A 23,835-nucleotide genomic window follows, 5' to 3' on the forward strand; every position below is an offset into this window, starting at 1 on the left:
CATTATTTCTGCAAAGGAAGAGGCGTCAAGGTAGCAATGCTTTTATTTGAAACTATGCAGTAAAAAACATCATTGACAAAACTGCGGCTGGCACCTCCATCCAGAATCAAATTATTAATGTTGTTACAACTCCAGAGTGTCAAAATCTACTCAATGAGCATTCCATGACACGATGGAGCCACACAAAAAAGCGGCGCTTATCGAGATCCTGGATCATATTTTAAGGATTGTTACCGAAACAGTTATGCAAACGTACGCTGCCACCATGACGATGAACGATTAAATGAATTTTTAAAAGGCAAAACGCACGAGAAGATAAGTTAATTATATTATAGTATTTGTATAAATATATTAAGATCAATAATATAGGCAAGTTAAAATAATAGTATGATAAGAGTAAGTGTGTGCAATGCAAATACTATCTGTATTGAACGATTGACTATTTGAACAAAACAGAAAAATGTAAAAGCTGCAAATTTTTAATTTCTGTGCAACGGTCATTTTACCCGGATTATATAATAAATATTTTAAAAATCCTCTAACATGTAATAAGAGCGCTGCATATACATGTCAGGAGTTCTTTGTTTACAAGTTAAATCTAAAAAAATGCAATTTCCGCAGCGATATTTTAGACATTTTTTGCATGGTTTGAGTTACTAATCATTATTATTTGCGTCTATAGGCTTTCCGTTCCCTACCAAGTGAAACTAGGGTATTATGGTGTATAAGGTGGAAAAAGGAACATCCTCACCAATTTTCTGCTGATTCATTCCGACAGTTTCAAGGTCTCAAAAACCAGCTCCTAATGGGAAGAAATTAAACTCATACACTACACTGCACCATATTTAAATTTGTAAAGCTGCACACCACACGCCAGAACAAAACCGCGGAAAACTGAGCCAACACTCACGCACTCCGCGGAAGCTATCTCTTCGTAATTTTATTCGGAAAAATGTTGGGGGCACAGCACTAGTCAAACTGGAAAATCATCGAAAGCGCGAAAAATATGCTGTCAAAAAAATTGAACGCAACCGACCACGCGCAAGGCATACTTCCGAAATTATTCTGCCAAAATATGCATCAATAAGCTCAATAGCCTATTCAGATTACGATTAGATTATTTATCGTAATAAATATCGTGTTAAAGCGGCGAAAGAAAATTGAATGTATGGGGATGGCATCAGGTTGTTGTTTATCACGATATTTATGATCATAAATGGCGTAATCTGAATAGGCTGTAACTTGGCCGTTTGACACTTATAGTACCGGTACCTTGGCTGCTAGGTCCAAACAAACTAGATGTTGGTCACAAACTAGAACAAACTAGATGTTGGTCACGCGAACAGGTATAAGGACGTTAGGCATGAGTACGTTAGGCATAAAGGATGTTAAGCAAAAAATGCCCCAAAAATAGCCCACGACATAAAGAAAGTATTATGCCTAACGTCCTTATGCCTAACGTCATGGACCCAGCAATCTCATATTTTTGCATCAACACATTTCCTGAAGGAGTTTTCGTAAGAAGTTCTGAAGAATTTCCTGAAGAAATTCCCAAACATATTTCCGGAACATTTCCTTAAGAAGTTTTCTTAAGTTTCTTAAAAAAAAACAGCCGAAATAAAATTCAAAGAAATTTCCGAAAGAATTCTTAACTAAGTTTCCAAAGAAATTCCTAAAAAAATTCAGAAGTATATCTGAAGAAACCTGCAAAGTATTTTATAAAGGTATTTCCGAGACATTTTCAAACAAACACCAAAAGGAATTTTAAAAAAAATGGTAAAGGAATCACCATATTCGTCTCTAAGGGCCGAAACAATTTCTTTTAATGTTTCTAAAGTTTTAGCCAAGAAATTTTCAAATTAAATCCTGGAGGAAGTTCTGAAGCAATTCTTAAAATCCGGAGGAATCTATGGAGAAATTTTCAAAGGAATACTTGGAGGAATTTCCTATATGTGATACTTGAAGGAATTTTGATTGAATGGCTGAAGCAATTTCTTTAAAATAATATTTTTCGCAATATTTACTTTTTTGAATTGATCATTTTGCTGCTAAAATCTATATATGACACGTTTGTTTTTGCCTGGAAATTAATGTAAAACACCTGGAAAAAACCTGGAAAAATCAGGGAATTTTATTTCTACAGATGAGTAGACACCCTGTAAATACTCATCCTACTTGGTTGACATGTGTACAAAAATACATTTGAGAGAGTTAGTTCTGAAAATGTATTGCGAGAGATCGACTGGTACCTGGTGCTGGGAATTTGGTTTCATCAGTACCCGCTAAGCTGCGGTGGACGATGGAGGTCCTTCGTAGCTTAGTAGGGGAAGCACCTGTCATGCGAACTGGGGTCGTGGGATCAAACCCCACCGAAGGGGCGGTTACCCTCCAATACCTTTTCCGAACTAAATCTATCACATGTTGTACATATGCATAATCAAGTTTCAGACATAGTAATTAATTTCCACTCCGGGTGGCTTAATACCCGGCATATAGGCAATTAACTTTGAATGTACTGATCTCGAGGAATCTATGACAAAAGGTCGAAAGGACAAAAGGTCGAAAGACAAAAGGTCGAAAATATAAAAGGTCGAAAGGACAAAACGTCGAAAGGGACAGAAGGTCGAAAGGACAAAAGGTCGAAAGGGACAAAAGGTCGAAAGAGACAAAAGGTCGAAAGGGACAAAAGATCGAAAAGGACAAAAGGTCGAAAGGGGCAAAAGGTCGAAAAAGACAAAAGGTCGAAAGGAACAAAAGGTCGATCATGAACAAGTTGAGATTTTGTGTATTCCAAAGGAATTTTTGAAATGCATTTTACTTCAAGCAGAAATAATACTCATCTCATTAATCAAAGTTGAAGAATGAGCAACTTTCAAAGAAGGAGTAATGACTATGAAACAATATTATGAATATCTAGATAGTTCTGTTAGAGTTAAAAAAGACGCCTGCATTAAAAATTCACCTGCGTGTAATACACATCAAAATGTGCGGCGTGCGCCATTTTGACAAATCGAAGTGACATTTAGAAAACTCAAACATCCATCTATTAGTTGTACTCACTGAATGAATTTTATTTAATTGTTAAAATTGTGAAAAATAAAAGCGCAGATTTTTTTGACAACTATGTGACTCTGGTGCGAGATTGATTCTCTCCGTTTCAGTTTTTTTGTCTATTTCGACCTTTTGTCCCTTTCGCCTTTTTGATCTTATTGATATTTTTCGTTCGACCTTTTGTCCCGTTCGACCTTTTATCCCGTTCGACGTTTTGTCCCTTTCGACGTTTTGTCCTTTCGACCTTTTGTCCCTTTCGACCTTTTGCCCTTTTCGACCTTTTGTCCTTTCGACCTTTTGTCTTTCGACGTTTTGTCTTTCGACCTTTTGTCCTTTCGACCTTTTGTCTTTCGACCTTTTGTCCCTAACCCGATCTCGAGTGGCGATCTCTCTTCGCTTGTGTGGTCGTGTCGGGATCTGACGACCAAACTGGCACAACCTCACACAACCCTACTTCATTGAGCGCCGTTGCTGATGAAGCAAGTGTGTAGGAGCCGGACAATACTAAATACTCATCCTACTTGGTTGACATGTGTACAAAAATACATTTGAGAGAGTTAGTTCTGAAAATGTATTGCGAGAGATCGACTGGTACCTGGTGCTGGGAATTTGGTTTCATCAGTACCCGCTAGGCTGCGGTGGACGATGGAGGTCCTTCGTAGCTTAGTAGGGAAAGCACCTGTCATGCGAACTGGGGTCGTGGGATCAAACCCCACCGAAGGGGCGGTTACCCTTCAATACCTTTTCCGAACTAAATCTATCACATGTTGTACATATGCATAATCAAGTTTCAGACATAGTAATTAATTTCCACTCCGGGTGGCTTAATACCCGGCATATAGGCAATTAACTTTGAATGTACTATATATTTTGTAATCAAGTGAGCTTGTTACTGAAAAACGCACTACGCAACAAGCGTTTATCACTGCTTGAACAAAATATGATTAAAATGATTTGTTCTGCAAGTTTCAATAATAAATCCAGAAATTCGGAATTATTAAAATATTTTACCACAGACAAACAGACATAATACATTCAACATTTACTCATAAAAATCATCGTCGTACACACACTAACAACATCTGTTATTTATTCATTTATTAGCAGACTAAGGCCGGAGTGGCCTGTGCAATTCATAAAAGTCTTCTTCATTCAGCTCGGTCCATGGCTGCAAGACGCCAACCACGCAGTCTGCGGAGGGTCCGCAAAGCGTCTCCCACCTGATCGATGTGCACTTCGCCTTTTTGTTCCCGTCGGATAATTGTCGAGAAACATTTTCACCGGATTACTGTCCGACATTCTGGCTACGTGCTCGGCCCACAGCAGTCGTCCGATTTTCGCGGTGTGAACGATGGATGGTTCTCCCAACAGCTGATGCAACTCGTGGTTCATTCGCCTCCTCCACGTACCGTCCGCCATATGCACCCCACCATAGATGGTACGCAGCACTTTCCTTTCGAAAACTCCAAGTGCGCGTTGGTCCTCCACGAGCATCGTCCAGGTCTCGTGTCCGTAGAGGACTACCGGTCTAATGAGCGTTTTGAAGATTGTCAGTTTGGTACAGCGGCGAACTCTATTCGATCGGAGCGTCCTGCGGAGTCCAAAGTATGTACGATTTCCAGCCACTATGCGTCTCCGAATTTCTCTGCTGGTATCATTTTCGGCAGTCACCAGTGAGCCCAAGTACACAAATTCTTCTACCACCTCGATTTCGTCACCACCGATGCAAACTCGCGGTGGGTGGCTTACATTATCTTCTCTTGAGCCTCTTCCTATCGTGTACTTCGTCTTCGACGTGTTGATGCCTAGTCCGATCCGCTTGGCTTCCCTCTTCAGTCTGATGTAGGCTTCCTCCATCTTCTCAAAGTTACGTGCCATAATATTCAATCCAAATAGCTGGACGGACTTATTGAAAATTGTACCACTCGTGTTAATCCCTGCTCTTCGTATTACCCCTTTCAAAGCGATGTTGAATAGCAGACACGAAAGACCATCACCTTGCCGAGTTTCAGGGGCTCGAGAATGCCCCTGAAACTCGAACTACGCACATCACCCGATCCATCGTCGCTTTGATCAACCGTGTCATCCGGAAATCCGTGTTCGTGCATTAGCTGCCATAGCTGGTCCCGATCGATTGTATCATATGCGACTTTGAAGTCGATGAATAGATGATGTGTGGGCACGTTGTATTCGCGGCATTTCTGCAGTACTTGGCGAATGGCGAACACCTGGTCCGTGGTGGAGCGTTCGCTCATAAAAACCGCCTGGTACTTCCCCACGAACTCCCTTGCAATTGGTGCTAGTCAACGGCATAAAATTTGGGAGAGTACCTTGTAGGCGGCATTCAGCAATGTGATTGCGCGGTAGTTGCTACAATCCAGCTTATCGCCCTTTTTTTAGATGGGACACACGACACCTTACATCCACTCCTGCGGTAAAACTTCCTCCTCCCAAATCTTGGTAATGACCCAGTGCAGCGCTCTAGCCAGTGCCTCACCACCGTGTTTAAATAGCTCTCCTGGTAGTTGGTCAACCCCAGGGGCTTTGTTGTTCTTCAGCCGGCGATCTCCTCCTGGATTTTCTGGAGATCCGGAGCCGGTAAAATTATGTCCTGCGCGCGTTCTCCCAGGTCCATCACCATACCGCCATCTTCGTCTGCCACATCGCCATTCAGGTGTTCTTCGTAGTGCTGCCGCCACCTTTGGATCACCTCACGCTCGTTTGTAAGAAGGTTCCCGTTTATGTCCTTACACATATCAGGCTGTGGCACGTGGCCCTTACGTGAACGGTTTAACTTCTCATAGAACTTTCGTGTGTTATTAGCGCGGTACAGTTGCTCCGTCTCTTCACGGTCTCGATCTTCCTGCTGGCGCTTTTTCCTCCGGAAAATCGAGTTTTGTCTGTTCCGCGCCCGTTTATAACGTGCCTCGTTCGCCCTCGTGCAGTGTTACGGCAATCTCGCCCATGCTGCATTCTTCTCTTCTACTAACTGCCCACATTCGCCGTCATACCAGTCGTTTTTCAGATCCGGGGACACCGTGCCAAGTGCAGCGGTTGCTGTGCTACCAATGGCGGATCGAATATCTCTCCAGCCATCTTCAAGAGACGCTGCGCCTAGCTGCTCTTCCGTTGGGAGTGCCACTTCCAGCTGCTGCGCGTATTCTTGGGCTAGTCTACCGTCTTCTAGTCGGGCAATGTTAAACCGCGGCGTCCGACTTCGACGCGTGTTGTACACCGTCGAGAGTTTTGTCGAGTTTCGTTGCATACTGCAACGAGGTAGTGGTCGGATTCAATATTCGCACTGCGGTAAGTGCGGACGTTCGTGATGTCGGAGAACAATTTACCGTCGATTAGAACGTGGTCGATTTGGTTTTCCGTTTCTTGGTTAGGTGATCTCCATGTGGCCTTGTGGATATTTTTGCGGGGAAAGAAGGTGCTTCGGGCTACCATTCCGCGGGAGGCTGCGAAGTTTATGCATCGTTGACCGTTGTCATTCGATACGGTGTGTAGACTATCCGGTCCGATGACCAGTCTATACATTTCCTCCCTTCCTACCTGTGCGTTCATGTCACCGATGACGATTTTGACGTCCAGCAGTGGGCATCCATCATATGTCTGCTCCAGCTGTGCATAGAACGCTTCTTTCTTGTCGTCGGGTCTCCCTTCGTGTGGGCAGTGCACGTTGATGTTGCTGTAGTTGAAGAAACGGCCTTTAATCCTCAGCTTACACATCCTTGCGTTGATTGGCTGCCACCGAATCGTCACTTTCTCAGCACTATGAAGCCGGTTCCCAGCTCGTTGGTGGTGCCACAGCTTTGGTAGAAGGTAGCCGCTCGATGCCCGCTTTTCCACACTTTCCGTCCTGTCCAGCAAATCTCCTGCAGCGCCACGACGTCGAAGTTGCGGGGATATAATTCATCGTAGATTATCCTGTCGCAACCTGCGAATCCTAGCGACTTGTAGTTCCATGTTCCAAGCTTCCAATCGTGATCCTTTATTCGTCGCCTAGGTCTTTGCCGATTATATCGAGTCTCATTATCTCTTATATTGTTCGTTATTATTGGTTTTCCAGGCGGCTTATTGGGCCTGCGCAAACCTCCTGTCTGGTCGGAGGGCCGTCGTGTCAGGGCTGTTTAGCGTCCCACCTAACACCAGGACTTGGGCTTGTGCGCTTTGTGCGGCACACGGTCGCTTTGGTGGGGCCTACTTGCGGATACATGCAGCTTTTTATAGGAATTTATCAGGGCCCACTGTCAAACCGCACCACATCCTAGGCAGGCCCCACAACTCGCAGATGGCCTGGGGAGGGATCGTCAAGCCCTTGGACATAGTCCCTGCTGCCCGCAGAGCTTGCCTAAGATGTGATATGGTAAAGCTGTATGTATTAACATGTACCTAGGTCCTACCGAAGCGAACGTTTTTCGCTCAAAGCACACTAGCTTAAGGCCTGTTTTTGGGAATATTTCCATTTCTTTAGATTTTTTGGAGGAAATCCCTAAGAATTTGCATTCCAAGTTCTTTAAAATCTCTTTAATGAGTTTTAAGGCAAATTATCTGGAATTCCGACGCGTAATGCTCATGTATTTCTAGGAAAAAAGTTCTGTTTCTTTTGAAACTTCTTCTTCTGAGTTTCAAAGCTTGTTCCCTCAATTAATGTTTTCTTTTTTTTGCACAGTAAATTGCTTTAGATTTTGTTACAGATATATTAATGAGTGTTCCAAGATATAAGAATTCGTCGACACTTTCGAATCGCATTCCATTATTTTCCATTTTGGGATCCAGGTACCTTGTTTTGACAGAGTTTATGATCATCCATACTCTTGCAGCTCCGGTTAAGGAAAAAAGTCCTCTTTCACAAAATAAGCCAACACATTAATGCTGTCCAATGAGCAGCTCGAAGTAGCTCGAAGTTGTTCCCGTCCTGCTCGTTCTTTTTTGTCAACAAACGGGCATGAGCGTGACAGGAACAACTTCGAGCTACTTCGAGCTGCTCATTGGACAGCACTATTGACTCACATTCAACTCCTATAGTGTTCGTTCTGATAGCCTTTGTAAAATAAAAATAATCAAAAAACGGAAACTCATTATTTATGTTTTATTCGCTAATATTTTTCATTAATCTTCATAACGAATTCCATACAAAGTAGCAGTACCGTGAAGCTCCGTCATTGGTTCGCGGCTGCTAACAGTCACTATGAAACCTTCCGGTAGGGTTGGAAAAGGTGAAGCTTCGAATGTTCCAAGATTCTGCAAAATGAAACAAAATGGAAATTGTATATTCAAATGTCTTCCTAGAGGCTGTACACCTATATTATCCTTACCGTTAGTGAAACGGTAATATTTACGTATGTAATTTTAACCTTTTCAATTGGACTAATCAAATAATCAAATCTGAGTGCCATTAGTTCGGGTTCCTCAAAAGGACCCTTCTTGGCGTTTAAAGTATAAAGTTGAGGATCAGCTACGAATTGAAAAAAAAAATATTATAAATTTTATAATAAAAACACATTTCCGAAAAACTCACTCGGCGGATAAACTCCAAGGCCGATGCTATAATTACCAGATACAAGCAATATGCCACTCCAACAAAACAAAACAATCCATCGCAACTGAAGTTCCATCTTGAAGTATGTGATTGTAACTGTTACTTGGGACACATCCACGATAAAGCCCTATCAATTTTATTATCATGATTGATAACAAATCATAAAACATGCGTTACATCAGTTGGATACCGATAAGTACATCTGTTTCATTACCCTATGGTGACGACATCCGTAAACCGTATCTTCACCATCGTGAATCACTGTATTCAGGGATTAAGATTTGTTTTTGGGGCTTCGATTGCAACCAATTATAAAATTGGCGAGCATAGAAATATGTATGTATTAGTGTATGTAGTAAGCATAAAGAATAACGATCGTTACCGAACAACGTGGAATGTCGGGGAATGACGGGTACCTAACCGACAGGAACTCAAACCTGGGTTTAAGGGAATTCTTTAAAACAAAACCAAATGTATTGTTTTATAGCATAAACTGATAAACATGTTGATTAATCTGTTTATAACCATAAAGTTAATACAAGAAGTAATACTCTCCCTTCTCTATATAGGACGGCTTTGTGCTTGTTGGTTCGGTCGCTGGGCAGCGGTACTGGTCGTCTATGCTGAACTTGGATGCCACAATCACCTGCGGAATCTGGACACCGGACGACCAGCAAGTGTATTTCGGTACGACACAGGGCCAGATCATCGTGATGGATGTGCACGGGGCGATGGTATCGCAAGTTCAGCTCGGTGCGGACACTGGAATCACTTCAATGGCGTGGTCATGCGAAAAGTTCAAAATGGAGGAAGGTGAAGACACAGAACCAGGAGTGACGAACGCTTGTAAGTGTTGATAGAAATATAATTTTAGGGTTTTGCTAATACTATAAATTCTCATTGCCAGCCAAACGCTCTTTTGTCCTAGCTGTAAGCTTCCAGAGTGGGTATATCTATTTGTTGAAATCCTTCGACGATGTTTCTCCTTGTCACATACATACGGGGATGAACGGAAATATAGGATTTGTGATGGAATGGAGCAATTCTCGTGAATTGCTGGCGGTAGCCGGTAGTGAGGTGGTCTCAGAACCACAACCAAGTGATACAAATGGTGTAACAGTTTACAAGAATATTCTCAAATTTTACACTGAGTCGGGCAATCTTCTTTATTCAGCCAACATACCTTGCACTACGGTAACTCCCATATCGTTTCGCATGATAAAACAGATTTTAAGCTATAAATGATTCTCATTACAGACTCCAGTATCTGCCCTAACGTGGGGTCACAACGACAAACGGATATTCATTGCGACGGGGACTCAAGTTCACATAGCATGGATTTCCCGGCGAGTCGCCTCCTTACAGCTTTTCTGCCGGCTACAAGTACAATCTTCATTGAACTCAGAAGCAATGCTGCCCAAATTGCCCCTACCTGGACGAATCAAAGCGCTGATAGGCAATCTCTTCGCGCAAACCATACGGGTATGTCATTCACAAGTCTAGTCTTTGGCATCTATAATCATTTTTATGTTACAGTGTTGTGTTCCCGATTTGAAATATCTGCGAGAGTTTGTATCTCGACCGCCGGTATGCTCCACCCGGTTACACTGTACGATGATTCGGCACGACGAAGATGCGAATCAAAGTTCTGGTACCTGTTATACATTGTATTTGGAATTTCTTGGTGGTTTAGTTCCATTGCTCAAAGGAAAACGAACGTCAAAAATTCGTCCGGAGTTTGTGATATTCGATCCACAGATTGATGGTAAGCACTCTTTACTCTACCGTCGAGTAGCTAATTTAGTAATTTTATTTCGTTCACAGAAACTTCCCCTTTTGTTACCTACTCATCAGATTCAACTATTACCACTTCGAAAAGTTCATCAGCTTCGAGTCATTCTACGAGTGGAACCACAGGAAGATCGGACAGTTCGGAAAGTGACATAGAAGAAGGTTGCCGTAAGTTTAATAATTCCTGTACTACAAAATTACTTGCGCAACTACAAAGCAATATCATACTGAAGGTTGCTAGGTTTAATTCTTACACTTATTAGAATTAACTTTATTGCAGGGTCACCACGGATGTCCAGGAAACGGAAAGCACGAACTAAAAAGCGCCATCCGAGTAGTAGTGATCGTTCACCAAATCAGAATTCTGATTCTCCTGAGACCAACGAAGAATTAGCGTATTTAGATACGCTACCGGAGGTTTGTTACAATAGTTAAAATAAATTTGAAATAGACACTCACTAATTGCCTTCTTTTACAGCATGTCAAATTGGTGGAAGTTACGTCTAATATTTGGGGAACTAAGTTCAAAATTCACGGCCTGGCCAAAACCCTTCCAGCAAATCTGGGTCAGGTTACTTATAAAACTTCATTACTTCATCTGCAACCGCGCCAAATGACCTTGGTGATCACGGAACTTCGGGATGATTTTCCAACCGGTCCTGATCCAACCTTCAATCCTAACATATTTTCTGAAGACGAAGAAGAACACAATCAAACGCATTCCGGTTCCACTAGTCGCAAACTGGTAGAATCAGCACCACCAATAGCTCCGATGTCGCCACGACCAAATCGATTTCCTTCGCGACCACGACGTCAAACGCCTTCTTTGCTTGCATCCGCATCTAACGGTCGGCCGCCCCTGCCCCATCTAGGACCACTGGCACGTGCTGAATCTTACGAAGATGATACCGATTGCGCAGAAGTAGGAGAGCCATCACGAACCGTTGCCACGCCTCCCCGTCAAGGCATTAGCTATTCTAGCTTAGTTAGCCAATGTAGCAGACCATCATCTGCGTCTAGTAGCCAATCACGTGTTGCCATATCTCCCCTGTATTGTGAAGGATCCGTTCCAACGTTGCAATCGCCGAAAAATGCGGTCGCTCCTAGTGATATTATTTTCGATAGGCCACCTGCCGGACAAACTACCCTTATGAGCTATTCGAGTAACACGGATTACGTTAACAATGTTGTTCAGGTCAAAAATGCCCTAATGTCCTCGGATCATACTCGTACCAACAATCAATCTCATGTCAACCCCGTGCCGTTGAATCTTAATCTCAACCTAGAGCGGATAGAAGCCAAATCCAGTAGTAATAATAGTAATGGTTGCAATAGCAATAAAGAATCGTCACATTCTACCACGAGTAATGGAAGTAAACATGGAACTCCGAAGAAGCAAAACTTGAAGTACATCGACGAAGAAACTCCGTCTACCTCTGCAACGCCAGTGGTTCCAGAACCCAGCACGAGTGCAAACAGTAACAACAACTGCAATAACAACGCTTCTGGCGCTACTATGAAACGCACTCCGACCGTAATTTCAATGACACCGGTTGTAGCAAGTGGAATTCCAGATTCAATCACCCGTAGCTGTAGTGTAGGTTATCTAGATAATATGGAAATCGTTCCAAGTGATGCAGTTCTTTCGATGATGCGGAAGGAAACTCCTTATAAACGGTTGGTCTTAGTAGATAAGAAGCGACAGAAAAAGTACCGGCGAAACTTCGATGATCCTAAGAAAGCCAAACTTCGCCAGGGTTGTAAATCCAAAAGTTTAGACTCGTGTGACATATTGCAGGATTCGCCAAATCTAAATCGTGACCTTATTAATCTGTTCCGTCAGATGCCGAAAGTGAGTGAACTATCAGAGAATGAGACTGAATACTCTTCGTCAGATCAGGTTGATCGCGTGCGTCCACCAAACGCTTCATCTACTATTGGATTATGTTCTACATCCACGTCGAAACGAAGGCCATCGATGAAATTTCCGGGAGTAACTGGGCCAAGTTTACCAATCTCCAAAACACCTATTCTGAATCGAAAGGAGAAGCCGAAGTCTTGTTCTATTTGTAAGATGATTTCTCCGACGGTTAATTCCACGGAAACCATATGCGTCAAATGTCGAAAAAATGGCGGAGCTTCTACTTCTGTAGGAGTGGATAAAGAGAACAATAGTATAGAAGACAGCCAGAATAACATTTACGTAGATATAATAAGCACGAAGCCTCCGCAAGCTCCACCTAAGGCAAAGCGGTCAATACTTGAGCAATACATTTATTCTGTTTATAGCAATAACGGAGATTTGGTGCTGAAAGATGCTTCCAGTGGAACGAGCGGCGCAAAAAACTCTACTGACAAGAAAAATAACAACAGTAATGGAGACACCAATGGATCCTGCAGTACGCCAAAATCGAAGATGAGAAAAAATTTTGAGATAGTTACAAGTTTTACCGACAGTCCTTTGTTTAATCGAAGACATCGTTCCTTGAATCGTAACGATTCTGCAAAATTACAGAGTGAAAACAATACTCCAGTAATGAGTCGAAAGTCTGAGACGAACAAAAACGAAAATAGTGAAGGTCGCAAAAGTAGACGTAAGGAAGAATCACCTCGTCGGCACCGGCGCAACGATAGTTGTCCAGGACCTAGTCTGGAGAACAACAACAGCGAAGGACCGCTCCTTCAACCTGTAGAAATAACTCCGGTTGAGCAGAAGGCTTCAGTATCGCTGCATACGCAAGCTTTGACGACCCTTGAAAACATCATCAGCCGCCTGCGTGATCTGGACGAGGGTCGTCTGACGCCGCCATCTTCTCCGTCGAATTCCCGTTTACCACGTAGCTCACCTGCTTCGCCTGCGCCCAGTAAAAAGAGCAAACGTCATCAAAGTGCTTCGCCAATAAGACACATATTGAATTCGCCGCTGCTGAATCGACGACAGCGGAAAAAGCAGCACACCGAAAGCTCCGATGATGAAAGCCACCTGTTGAACCCAACGGACGAAAGCAGCGGGGGTAGCGGAAATAATAAGCAGTACCGCGACTTGGAAACATTCCAGAAAGCGCAACTGAGGCAGAAGGTGAGATTTCAGAGTTTTTATTTACATAGCTTTTTTAATTTACCCGGTCGGATGTACCTATTCCAGTTTTCTGCATCTCACCTACCTACCAAGAAGTTGTTCTGAAATTCTTGAAAATTCAATCGATTCTAGGAATATCTAAATTGTAACCTAAGTTGCCTGTAACCGTATATTTGTCCCATATTTGCTGAGTTTCATATTCATATGCGATTACAGGCAGTAAACCGCATTGTTATCTTCGATTTCGATTCTTCGCCAGTGCATGACAAAATTTTATGAAATTATTGGATAAAAATGATTACAAAATATAACAAATATTTATGGAAAACCATCTTTTATAATATTACAGCTGAAACGAGGTAAAATCGAGCCAAATGGAGTGACCAGTTCATTTCAGCCCCAGGCACCGGTTAGGAGAGAGTTTGTTATGCACAACAAGGCTCCTATGTGGAATGAAAATAGTCAAGTGTATCAACTGGACTTTGGTGGGCGAGTTACGCAGGAATCGGCTAAAAATTTCCAGATAGAATTTCGCGGCAAACAGGTGAGTAATAAAATATGCAAGACAGTGTGTAACGGAATACAGAAGATCTCCTGTTTTGCACTGTAGAGTTGTTTGGCTTTCGCCAAGCCAGTTTTTAAATTAGGTCACTTTCAAAAAAGTTAAGGAAATGCATCAATTTTTTTGGAAATTTTCACATCCGGAAAAAATCTGTTCAGATCATCACTCTCAGTGACAATGAAGCTGCTAATGTGATGCTTTCGTTTTTGAAAAAAAAAATTCGCAAGGGGGGATTCTTGGCAGAAAAACAATGTTTTTTCAATAAATTTGGAACGCAATAACCGATCGGGCCAATTTTCAATAGAAAACAACTAGACCGCAATCCGCGTCGACTGCAACTTGTTGCTAGCAAATCGAATTACACCCGATTCTGTTTTTACACGGATTTTTTTTACACGGCCGTGTAAAAAAAATCCCATACAAAATTTTTGCAAAGTTGCTCCATTTTGCTTGATTCGTCGAGAAATCATAAAACTTTTTTTACACGGATTTTCAAAATTTGAACTGAAAACTTTTTTTACACGGAACGCATCCCCCGTGTAAAAAAAGAATCGGGTGTATTGCTAAGTACCAAAAAGTGTATCTCACATTTTTGTACACACACACATACATACACACACACACAGACATCACCTCAATTCGTCGAGCTGAGTCGATTGGTATATAACACTATGGATCTCCGAGCCTTCTATCAAAAGTTCGGTTTTGGTGTGATCCTATAGCCTTTACGTATACTTTGTATACGAGAAAGGCAAAAAGGAAGTCGATAGAGGCCGCTAGGAATCTCAAATTGGGCTAGTCACCAACTCCAGATGGGATCCTAAACCTTATCCTCAAACATGCAATACTTACTGAATCGGGTATGTTTAGGGGTTGCGTACAACGCTGTCTCAACGAAGGTATTATCCTAGACCTTTGGAAACGACAGAAACTGATGCTACTCTTGAGGCCCGGGAGAATCTTCAGCATATAGACCAATCTCTCGACACGACTGATAAGTTGTTAATTTTTTTTGTCCTTTATTTAGGTGTTTTTTTAATCTTAAAATTGAGTTCAACACCATAAATTGTTAAAAAGTTGATCTAAAACAGGCTAGAGGTTTACACCGAAGGAGTTGATGGCTTGGCCAACGACTTGTTCTGTTTCCGAAAGAGTCGATCGTCCACGAGCTGTCTGGCCAGATTCCATTTCTCAATACTTAAAGAAGGCCTCTCTTAAATGGCTCCTTCTTATGCTCTCGCATGAAGCAATACCGTTTCAGTACGACTTTTTACATGCATTTAACGTACATACATATTTGAGTTTTTCCGCAAATTTATTTATTAACAAAATTAGTATAGAAAGAACTAAAAAGTTGTTGAAATATTTTTTTATGTCTTAGGCCGTCCAAACTATTCTGGAGTACATATCCTCGAATGCATCAGACAATATCTCTAGAATCAAAATGTCCAAAGCTGAGAATATGTCCAAAAATATCTATGTGATCATGAAATTTTCGAGTTTTGAATTAACGTAACCTATGTTAGGGTCTCCAAAATGGGCTGGAGTTCAGAACATTCGATCTATCCGATCAACCAAGTCCTGAACGATGTATCCGTGCATTGCTGAACATTTGAGCTGGTTCATTGAGCCGATAGAATTTCATTCATTATGTTTACTAGCTACTACAGATCTTTTAGGTTCTCCAAAACGCCCGGGAGTTCGAAAGATGTGATCTACTCGATCAACCAAGCCCTGAACGATGTATTCGTGCAACGCTAAACATCCCAGCGGGTCCATTAAGTCGATGGGATTTCACTCATATTTTTACATACTACTGCTGTAACAGGCCTTTCTGGTTCTCCAGAACGTCCTGAAGTTCAAAACATGCGATCTACCCGCTCAACCAAGTCCTGAACGATGTATCCGTACTAAACATCACAGCAGGTTCATTGAGCCGATACGATTTCATTCATTATTTTCACAAGTTACAATAGGCCCTCCATGATTCGATGTTCTACGACTCGATATCGACTCGTGGAAGCAAATGATGCCATACTAAAAATGTTTTCCCGGTTACTCTGATGGTTGTTTCGAATAATTTTCCAAGGAACTTCTGTTCCACATCTCGATACATGCTTGAGTCAATGGCGACTCATAGAGGATCAACTGTATTATAGACGCTTTTTGTGGAGCTCGGATCATGTGATCTATCCAATGCATCAATTTATGAATAATGTATAAAATCGGAGACGAGCCAGCCTCGGGCTGAAAGTCTCTTTAATAAAGACACAAAAAAAAAAAAAAAAAAAAAAAAAATAATGTATAAAATGATATCCCAGTAGGTCCATTGAGTATCCATACTAACTGCTGCAGACCTTTAGGTTTCCCAAAACGTCGTGCAAACCTTAACGATGAAATACTTGATCATCTATGCCTGTGAACGCAGAATAAATCGCAGATAACCCTCATTCTCATTGTGCATCATGACTCAAAATCATTTTTAGGTACCTTGGTCATTGGATTTCATGTTCATGGAAAATATGATAATATGCTTATTACATCAGATTGGGCAAATGCCGATGATGAGGATATTGCGAAAGTCTTTATTGATCTGATGTTAACCTCAATATTATTTTGGTGTGCATCGTATTCACGAAAATTGGGTGTGCATGATACATTAGAGTGGTTAAAAAATCGATTTTGCTCCACAACGCTCATCTGATCCTGTATCATGTTCTGGGTGTCCTCCGAAAATTTGAACTGGTTTGGATAAAAACTGATTTAGCACAAGCCATTTCAAGTTTGCATGCAAATTAGTATGGGGAAATTTATTTATTTTTTTTTGGAGTACCTTGAGCATCTCGTATTCAAGAAAATTGGGTTTGTATCATGCGTATATGCTTATTGAACCGGATTGGGTGTACACCGACGATGAGGACATTGCCAAAGCCTTGATTGATCCGGTAGGTACCGTGGGTTGAACTCGAGAACGTTTTGGAGTACCTTGAGCATCTCGTATTCCTGAAAATTAATCACAGGCATAACGTTCAGAATGGCTTAACTTGTCTGAGTGTTCAGAACTATCAAACAATGTGATTTAGAATTCAAACATGTCAGATTCATTTGCATGCTCTCAGAAGCGAAATTTTTCCAAGGTTTCGGATATCCGGGTTATGGTATATCTCTTTTCTGTGAGTTTATACAGTCATTCTAAAACGCTGGGCATATATGACCCTACTGCCGCTGTTGTTGTTCAATACGCCACTATCGCTGCCAATTTGTAAATTGGACTTGTCCTGTTGATGATTTTCTTGGGGTTCGCACTCCTCAGTATAGAAATCTCACCGGGATACACTAAAACCTCCAGTGCACTTTGATGATTGTTCTTCGCTTTCTCTTATTCTTCCTGCTTCATGTAACCAATGGCTGGTTCAAGCCTCTTGCTCCTCCGATATCAATTTTCGATGTACGTATGCTCGTACGCCGCTATTATATTAATTATCGAGTTAAATATTAGAAAGAAAATTGAATTTATGGGAATTGGCATCAAGTTACTCTTTACCATTATATTTATTTTCATAAATGGATGACGCACGACGTTAGATTTCATCGTGCGACCAAATTGTCATTATTATTATTATTATAGAGTTTTGGCACTTCCTCAGCAAGCGTGCTGGGAATTTTCACCTACCCCGGGCAATCTGAATGCCAAAGGGGATTAGGCTCTGTGGATCTCATTCGCCGGTTGACTTAAAATCCTATAATAAACGTTTGCACCGGATGTATTAGTTATGGTGGTTCAGGAATCTTCTTACGATGCTGCAAGTTCCAAGAACCACTGTCTTTTGGATGCTATGGAGGTTATGAGATAGTTCCAGCTCTCCTAAGGATCTCAGAAGAGATTTCAGGACTATTCCGGTAGCTGAGATAACAACCGGAATTATACGCACGTCCTCCAGGTGCCACATCTGCTTCAACTCCTCCGCCAAGTCGTGGTACTTCGTTATCTTGTTGGAGAATGTTGTTTGGACATTATGGTCTAGCGGTACAGCAATGTCGATGAGGGTTACCCGCTTCATCCTTTTGTCGTAGACCACAATATCGGGCCGATTGGCACGAATGAGGACATCCGTTATGATCTCGCGATCCCAGTACAGCTTCACGAAACTATTTTCCAGAACCGGGACAGGCACATATTTGTAGTAGGCGACAAACTGGTTAACCAAGTTGTGCTTTAAAGCAAGCTGTTGGTGCACAATCTTGGCTACTTCGTTATGACGACCGAGATAGGCTGAATCAGCTAAGGCTGAACACCCGGACACGATATGTTCGATCGTCTCTCCTACTGAATTGCACTTCCTGCAGCGGTCCTCCACGTTTTCGTGCAATATATAGTGCCGATAGTTCTTCGTCGCAATTACCCGGTCCTGGATGGCTACCATGAATCCTTCTGTTTCCGAGAAGAGTTCACCCCGCACCAGCCACGTATTCGACGCCGCTTTGTCGATATATTCCAGCTCCAGTTGATGGGGGTGCGTCCCATGTAACTCCTTCTGCTTCCACGATGCGATCATCTCGTCGACAGATTTGATGTCGCAATTCAGCTGATAGTCCTCCTGCGCCAGATGCAGGGCACTGAATCCGTGGTCAGCTTCACACACAGCGCGATAGATTTCGTGGCGGTTCTGGCTTTCCACGAAGTATCTTCGCAACTGCTGGATCTGAGAAACACATAGTGTTTGTATATCGGTGACGCCTCTTCCTCCTACTGTACGTGGCAGGGTGACTCTCTCAATGGACGATTTTGGATGACGCATGCGATGCTTAGTGAACGCCACTCGTACTGCTCGTTCTAACGCCTCCAAGTCAGTCTTGGTCCACTTCACCACCCCGAAACTGTATGTCAACAAGGGCACAGCAAACGTGTTTATCGCCTTTACCTTGTTGCCGGCCGACAAGAGGCTCTTCAAAATACCGTTGACACGATGCAAGAACTTTTCCTGCAGCTCTTTCTTGATCGTCGTATGGCGAATTCCTTTCAGTTGCAGGAAACCTAGGAACTTGTACGTTTCGCCTTCAACCATGTTTCGAATCTCCTCCTGTTCGTTGACGCGGAAACTGTCGGCATCCACCAGGTGACCCCGGTGTAGATGTATGGATCGACATTTATCGATACCAAACTCCATCCGGATGTCGTTGCTGAATACCGTTACAAGCCGCAGAAATTGATGCAGCTTCTCCACAGATTCCGCAAACAGCTTCAAGTCGTCCATAAAGAAGGTGTGGGTAATGTTTGTACTCCTTTCCCCACTCTTCAAATGATAGCCATAGTTGTGTTGGTTGAGTGCTCTGCTAAGAGGGTTCATGGCAAGGCAAAACCATAGAGGACTAAAGGTATCGCCTTGGAATATGCCCCTCCTGATGCTGAGAGTCCTGGACCGTAACACCTTTTCTCCGTCGGTAATGTGTAGGGATGTGCTCCACATCCCCATAGCGTGCTGCATTAGCCTGATGACGTTACCGTCTATCTTATACAACTGCAGTACCTTAAGAAGGTACGAGTGAGGTACTGAGTCGTATGCCTTTTATAGTCGATATACGCCATGCTCAGGTTTCTTTGCTTGTGGGTGGCCTGCCCAACAACGACTGCATCAATGATGACCTGATCCTTGCAGCCTCGTGTGTTACGTCGACAACCTTTTTGTTCCTCGGTCATCAGGTTGTTGACGTCGCAATGGTTCTGCACCCTCCTCGCTATTACCGATGACAGCACTTTGTACAGACTCGAAAGGCACGTTATTGGTCTGTACTTGGCTGGGTTCAAAGTGTTCCGATCCTTCGGCAGAAGATAAGTGACACCTCTAGTGATGAATTCCGGTAGCTGCCCGGGGTTATCTAGTACCGTGTTGAAGCATTCCGCCATCCGCCCATGGACCGTTGTGAGTTTTTATACCAGAAATTATGCACAAAATCGGGTCCTGGTGCAGCCCAATTCCTGGTATACCGAGTAGCCTCACGTATGTCTTGGGCGGTCACGTTGATAGCGGTCATGTCTCCAATTCCACCACAATATTGCTCTTCTTCTGCCATCCACACCCCGTCGCCGTTGTGTATGACGGGGTTCTCCCATAGATTGGACCAAAACTGCGTGACTTCTCCAATCTCCGGAAGGCCCTCGCCAAAGTCGGCTTTGTCGTTTCGGATGTGGTTGTAGAACTCCCTTTCGTTGATGTTGAACATTCGATTTTGCTCCTTCCTCTTCGAACATTCTCCATAACGTCGCAGTCGCTTAGCAAGAGCACTCAACCGCTGTACATGGGTGTCGAGGATCTCAGTTATGTTCGCCTCGGTGAGATCACGGAGTTCTGTGGGTTTCACAATCTCAGCAACATTCCGAACTAGCCTGGTTGATCGATTCCCCTTCTTGTACTGTGTTAATCGACCAACCTTTGACCGCAGTGTGGCGATGCGGGTCTCCAGACGTCGCATCCACGCGGGTTTTCGTGCTTTGGCGCGTGCGCGTCCATCACTCTCACCTTGTGGGCGCGTTCGCAATCCCAACGTTCTTACAACAGCCACTGCAGCCGAATACACGATAAATTGCAGCTCCTCAAGGTTCTCCACGGTTTCCAAGTACTGTGGCAAAATATCCTGGTTAAGGATGCTTACTGTACTCGTCAACCGATAGGAGTACTGCAACTTGGGTATCCGGTGTCGGGACATGGGGTCTGTCCCACGGAACTGTGTAACTGCTGTGCCCATATGATTAGCTAGTTCGTCCTTTAATTGCTGTCGTTGCAATTCCACTGTTGGTCCTGGAGCGGCGGGTGCAATCGAATCGCGACGGTTACTTGCGATTGATGCATCCAACCCAACAGAACTCCTTCTCGACGTATCGCTCGATCTTGCCTCCTCCTCCTCTCCTAATTCCTCTGCACTTCCCGCTTGATGTACTCTACGTCTTCTGGAGTCAGCATATTATGTGACATAATAGCTCTCTGGCGTGTGTACAATTTGTTCTGGTCAAGCTGGGGTGCAAACCGAGGGAACCTCTCATTGAACATCTCCAGCATCGCCGGTCTGCCGGACATATCCGTCTCCATCCTGGTGCAAACGTAGTAGCAACGGATCACGTACTGATTCATCTCCCTTGTCCACATGATCCGTTGCCGTCGGCGGCCCGCTAACGTGAGTGATTGACGTCGATCAACCACAGCAACATCAGCAGGTGCAGCATTGCCTTGGTGATTTCTTCTGCTGCCGTTTCTGTTTTGCCTTGTCGGCACGGGCTGAGCCTGATGACTAGAGGGTCGCTGTTGCACCTCTCCTTCCTCTAGCCGCTGGCCGCTCGCTCTGTCCCCCGTTCCAGGACCAGCTCCAGTAGGGGCTCCCTCCTCGGGCAATCGCATGGGTGGTATTGTTCTTGAGCGTAACTCCATATTTGGGTGTGCTTTCATTCCCGGAAGCTACGGGTTCTGTAAAGTTATTTAATTCTTTACAGTGCTAAATAGCTAGGTTCAAGCGCCAGTGCTCGCCCGAGGGTGGTTTTTCATTGGTGCTTAGGAATTGGGCCTTCAGCTCCCACCTACTCGAAATGGTGGTTTTTCATGGACGCCCAGGGTATTTCACCTGAGCTCCCACCTATAAATTAATTATTATTATTATTATTATTATTATTATTATTGATACATTCATCGGACAATTTTGCCTACATGAACACTTATTTGCTAAAAAAATAGTAGAATAAAATTAAACGTCATGACGACATCAAAGAACGAAGACTTACATTCATGTTCCTACTATTTGTTTTTTGAGACGCCATTATGTTTTTAACCAGTTCGGCTATAATGACGTGCACTCAATTATGTGAAGAAGTGAAACCATCATAACTTTTGGCTGCGCGACTATATTCGTGGTATGCATGCGGCGCAAAGAAACCAAATAGGTGTTGCGTCGAGCAATGTTATGGCAAAGACTATAGTGCTGTCCAATGAGACCTTGAAGTACCTCGAAGTTTCTCCCTGTCCTGCTCATGCCCATTTGTTGCAAAAAAGAACGAGCAGGACGGGAACAACTTCGAGCTACCTCGAGCAGCTCATTGGACAGCATTTATATTTCGCTTTTTTCACACGACGAGAATGACTATTGTCCGCCTTCCTGTAGTAACCATCTTTTGAGTATTTGTAGCTTAAAGACGTTGTACAACCCTCAGGCATGATGCCGAAACTGTTTTGTTGCCCACAATCAGCAGTAGGGTAGGACGGGGTAAGATGAGCACCCTAAGACTCATACTTAATACCTTCTCAGCAAGCTGATTCTCTATATTACAATACGATAGTTTTTAGTTTGATGCATCTTATCTAACATCTAGACTAGAAAGCGAATTATTCTTTCAATGATTGAAAAATAGACTTATTGATTTCTGAAAAGATGAAATAAAAAGACGGATGGCAGTATCACAGATAATAACATGATTGTTTTGGTTACATTGAATATGTATATTAACGATGAAGCATTATCTCCATATTAAAAAAACAAAGAATTTGTAACAAAAGTAATAGTTATGTAAATATTTTTCATATTGTTTACATATTGTAAATATAATCACATTGAAATAATAAATGAAAAGCATGATCTTTGGCTGACGAATAAAAACTATGAATGCGCCTGAAAGCTGGAAAGCTAAAATAAAGTTGCGATACTAAACGGAACAGCACTAACTTGTACAACAAAGACATTATTTTTTTAATCAACGCATAAATGTTCAACTTTCCCAAAATATTGAGGGGGCGAAAAAAAAAATTAATGTTATTTTTTTTGTTTTTATCTTGATACAATATATATCATTGATAGACCATAAATGTGCCTTCAAGAGTATTTTAAATAAAAATACGAGCATATATCTCTACCGGCATAAATATTCTATATCCTATCCTTGCAGATTCCGTCTAAGCTTCTTAGCAATATATGCCCTACCTATTTCCATCCAAATCTAAATATTTCGAAAACTTGCGAAGGTAGTCCCAACCTTTTTGACTCATGGTTCCATTGCAATCCCAGTTTCATCAACTGATGATATCAGACTGTCGAGATATTGAAGTCCTCCGATCGTCCGGCTACTGCAAAGTTTGTGGGCGTTTCCCGTTGACACTCAACCACCTGGTCATGTGGGGGTTAATGGACCCGCCGCAAAGAAGCACACATAAAAGAGCATCGCAGTACTGATATGACATTTCGTGTTCATTAGCCAAATCAGAGTCGTATAGATGTTCAAGTTATGGTACATGGTCAATCGCACCCACCAAGACCTTTTCGATTACGCTGAGAAGTAACAGTACAGATGGAATGCATTCTTGCCTCACATCAGCGACTACCCGAATGAGGTCAGACAAAGCTCTGACCCTATTTGAAAATACATTGCATCCCTGGGCGCCAACAAGATTTTTGTGATTCAGATAGACAAAACAGACAGCATATGGTCACCTCCGCCGACTGCCGATCGACCTTGGGGCCCCTTTAGATTTCCTGCTCGGATGGCTGCTTTTTGAAGAACGCTGGCTGAGACTTGAAGATGCTGTCCGAGGTGATCGAACCAACATTCCAACTTTCCAAGTCATTGATGCGATAAACTTCGGTTGCTGCAGTCATGTTTTCTTCATCGACCAGGATGTCCACCCATGCCAACCTGTCCTGTCTGCAACAACGCCCGACTCCCACTTACAGAGTACTTACATACCGTAGACGGGACTTGTACTCTACTCCTATGATTCTTCCCGTTCCTCAGCCTTTGATTCTATACGCTTCTCAATATCCAGTTGGGTGACT

The 23,835-nt window shown here is 42.9% G+C and overlaps 1 protein-coding gene and 1 long non-coding RNA gene across 8 annotated transcripts in view; one reads left to right on the plus strand and one right to left on the minus strand.

Moving 5' to 3' along the window:
• Positions 1–23,835, plus strand: part of LOC134205075 (tubby-related protein 4) — a 220,251-nt gene that overhangs the window by 184,875 nt on the left and 11,541 nt on the right. For 6 of the 7 annotated variants that reach the window (XM_062679970.1, XM_062679974.1, XM_062679971.1 and 3 more), the window contains 8 exons: positions 9,166–9,442; positions 9,504–9,790; positions 9,854–10,078; positions 10,133–10,361; positions 10,421–10,555; positions 10,668–10,804; positions 10,866–13,466; positions 13,816–14,010. In XM_062679970.1, the coding sequence (XP_062535954.1) occupies positions 9,166–9,442; positions 9,504–9,790; positions 9,854–10,078; positions 10,133–10,361; positions 10,421–10,555; positions 10,668–10,804; positions 10,866–13,466; positions 13,816–14,010 (4,086 nt within the window). The remainder of the gene's footprint in view (positions 1–9,165; positions 9,443–9,503; positions 9,791–9,853; positions 10,079–10,132; positions 10,362–10,420; positions 10,556–10,667; positions 10,805–10,865; positions 13,467–13,815; positions 14,011–23,835) is intronic. The other variant, XM_062679976.1, reaches the window with a different exon arrangement.
• LOC134205967 (uncharacterized) lies at positions 8,133–8,658 on the minus strand. Its single transcript, XR_009978232.1, has 3 exons — positions 8,576–8,658; positions 8,373–8,512; positions 8,133–8,298 (listed from the first exon to the last, which is right to left on the minus strand). It is a non-coding gene; the product is annotated as an uncharacterized LOC134205967 (long non-coding RNA).

Source organism: Armigeres subalbatus, chromosome 1 (assembly GCF_024139115.2).
Source record: "Armigeres subalbatus isolate Guangzhou_Male chromosome 1, GZ_Asu_2, whole genome shotgun sequence".
In the NCBI taxonomy this organism is placed as follows: domain Eukaryota; kingdom Metazoa; phylum Arthropoda; class Insecta; order Diptera; family Culicidae; genus Armigeres; species Armigeres subalbatus.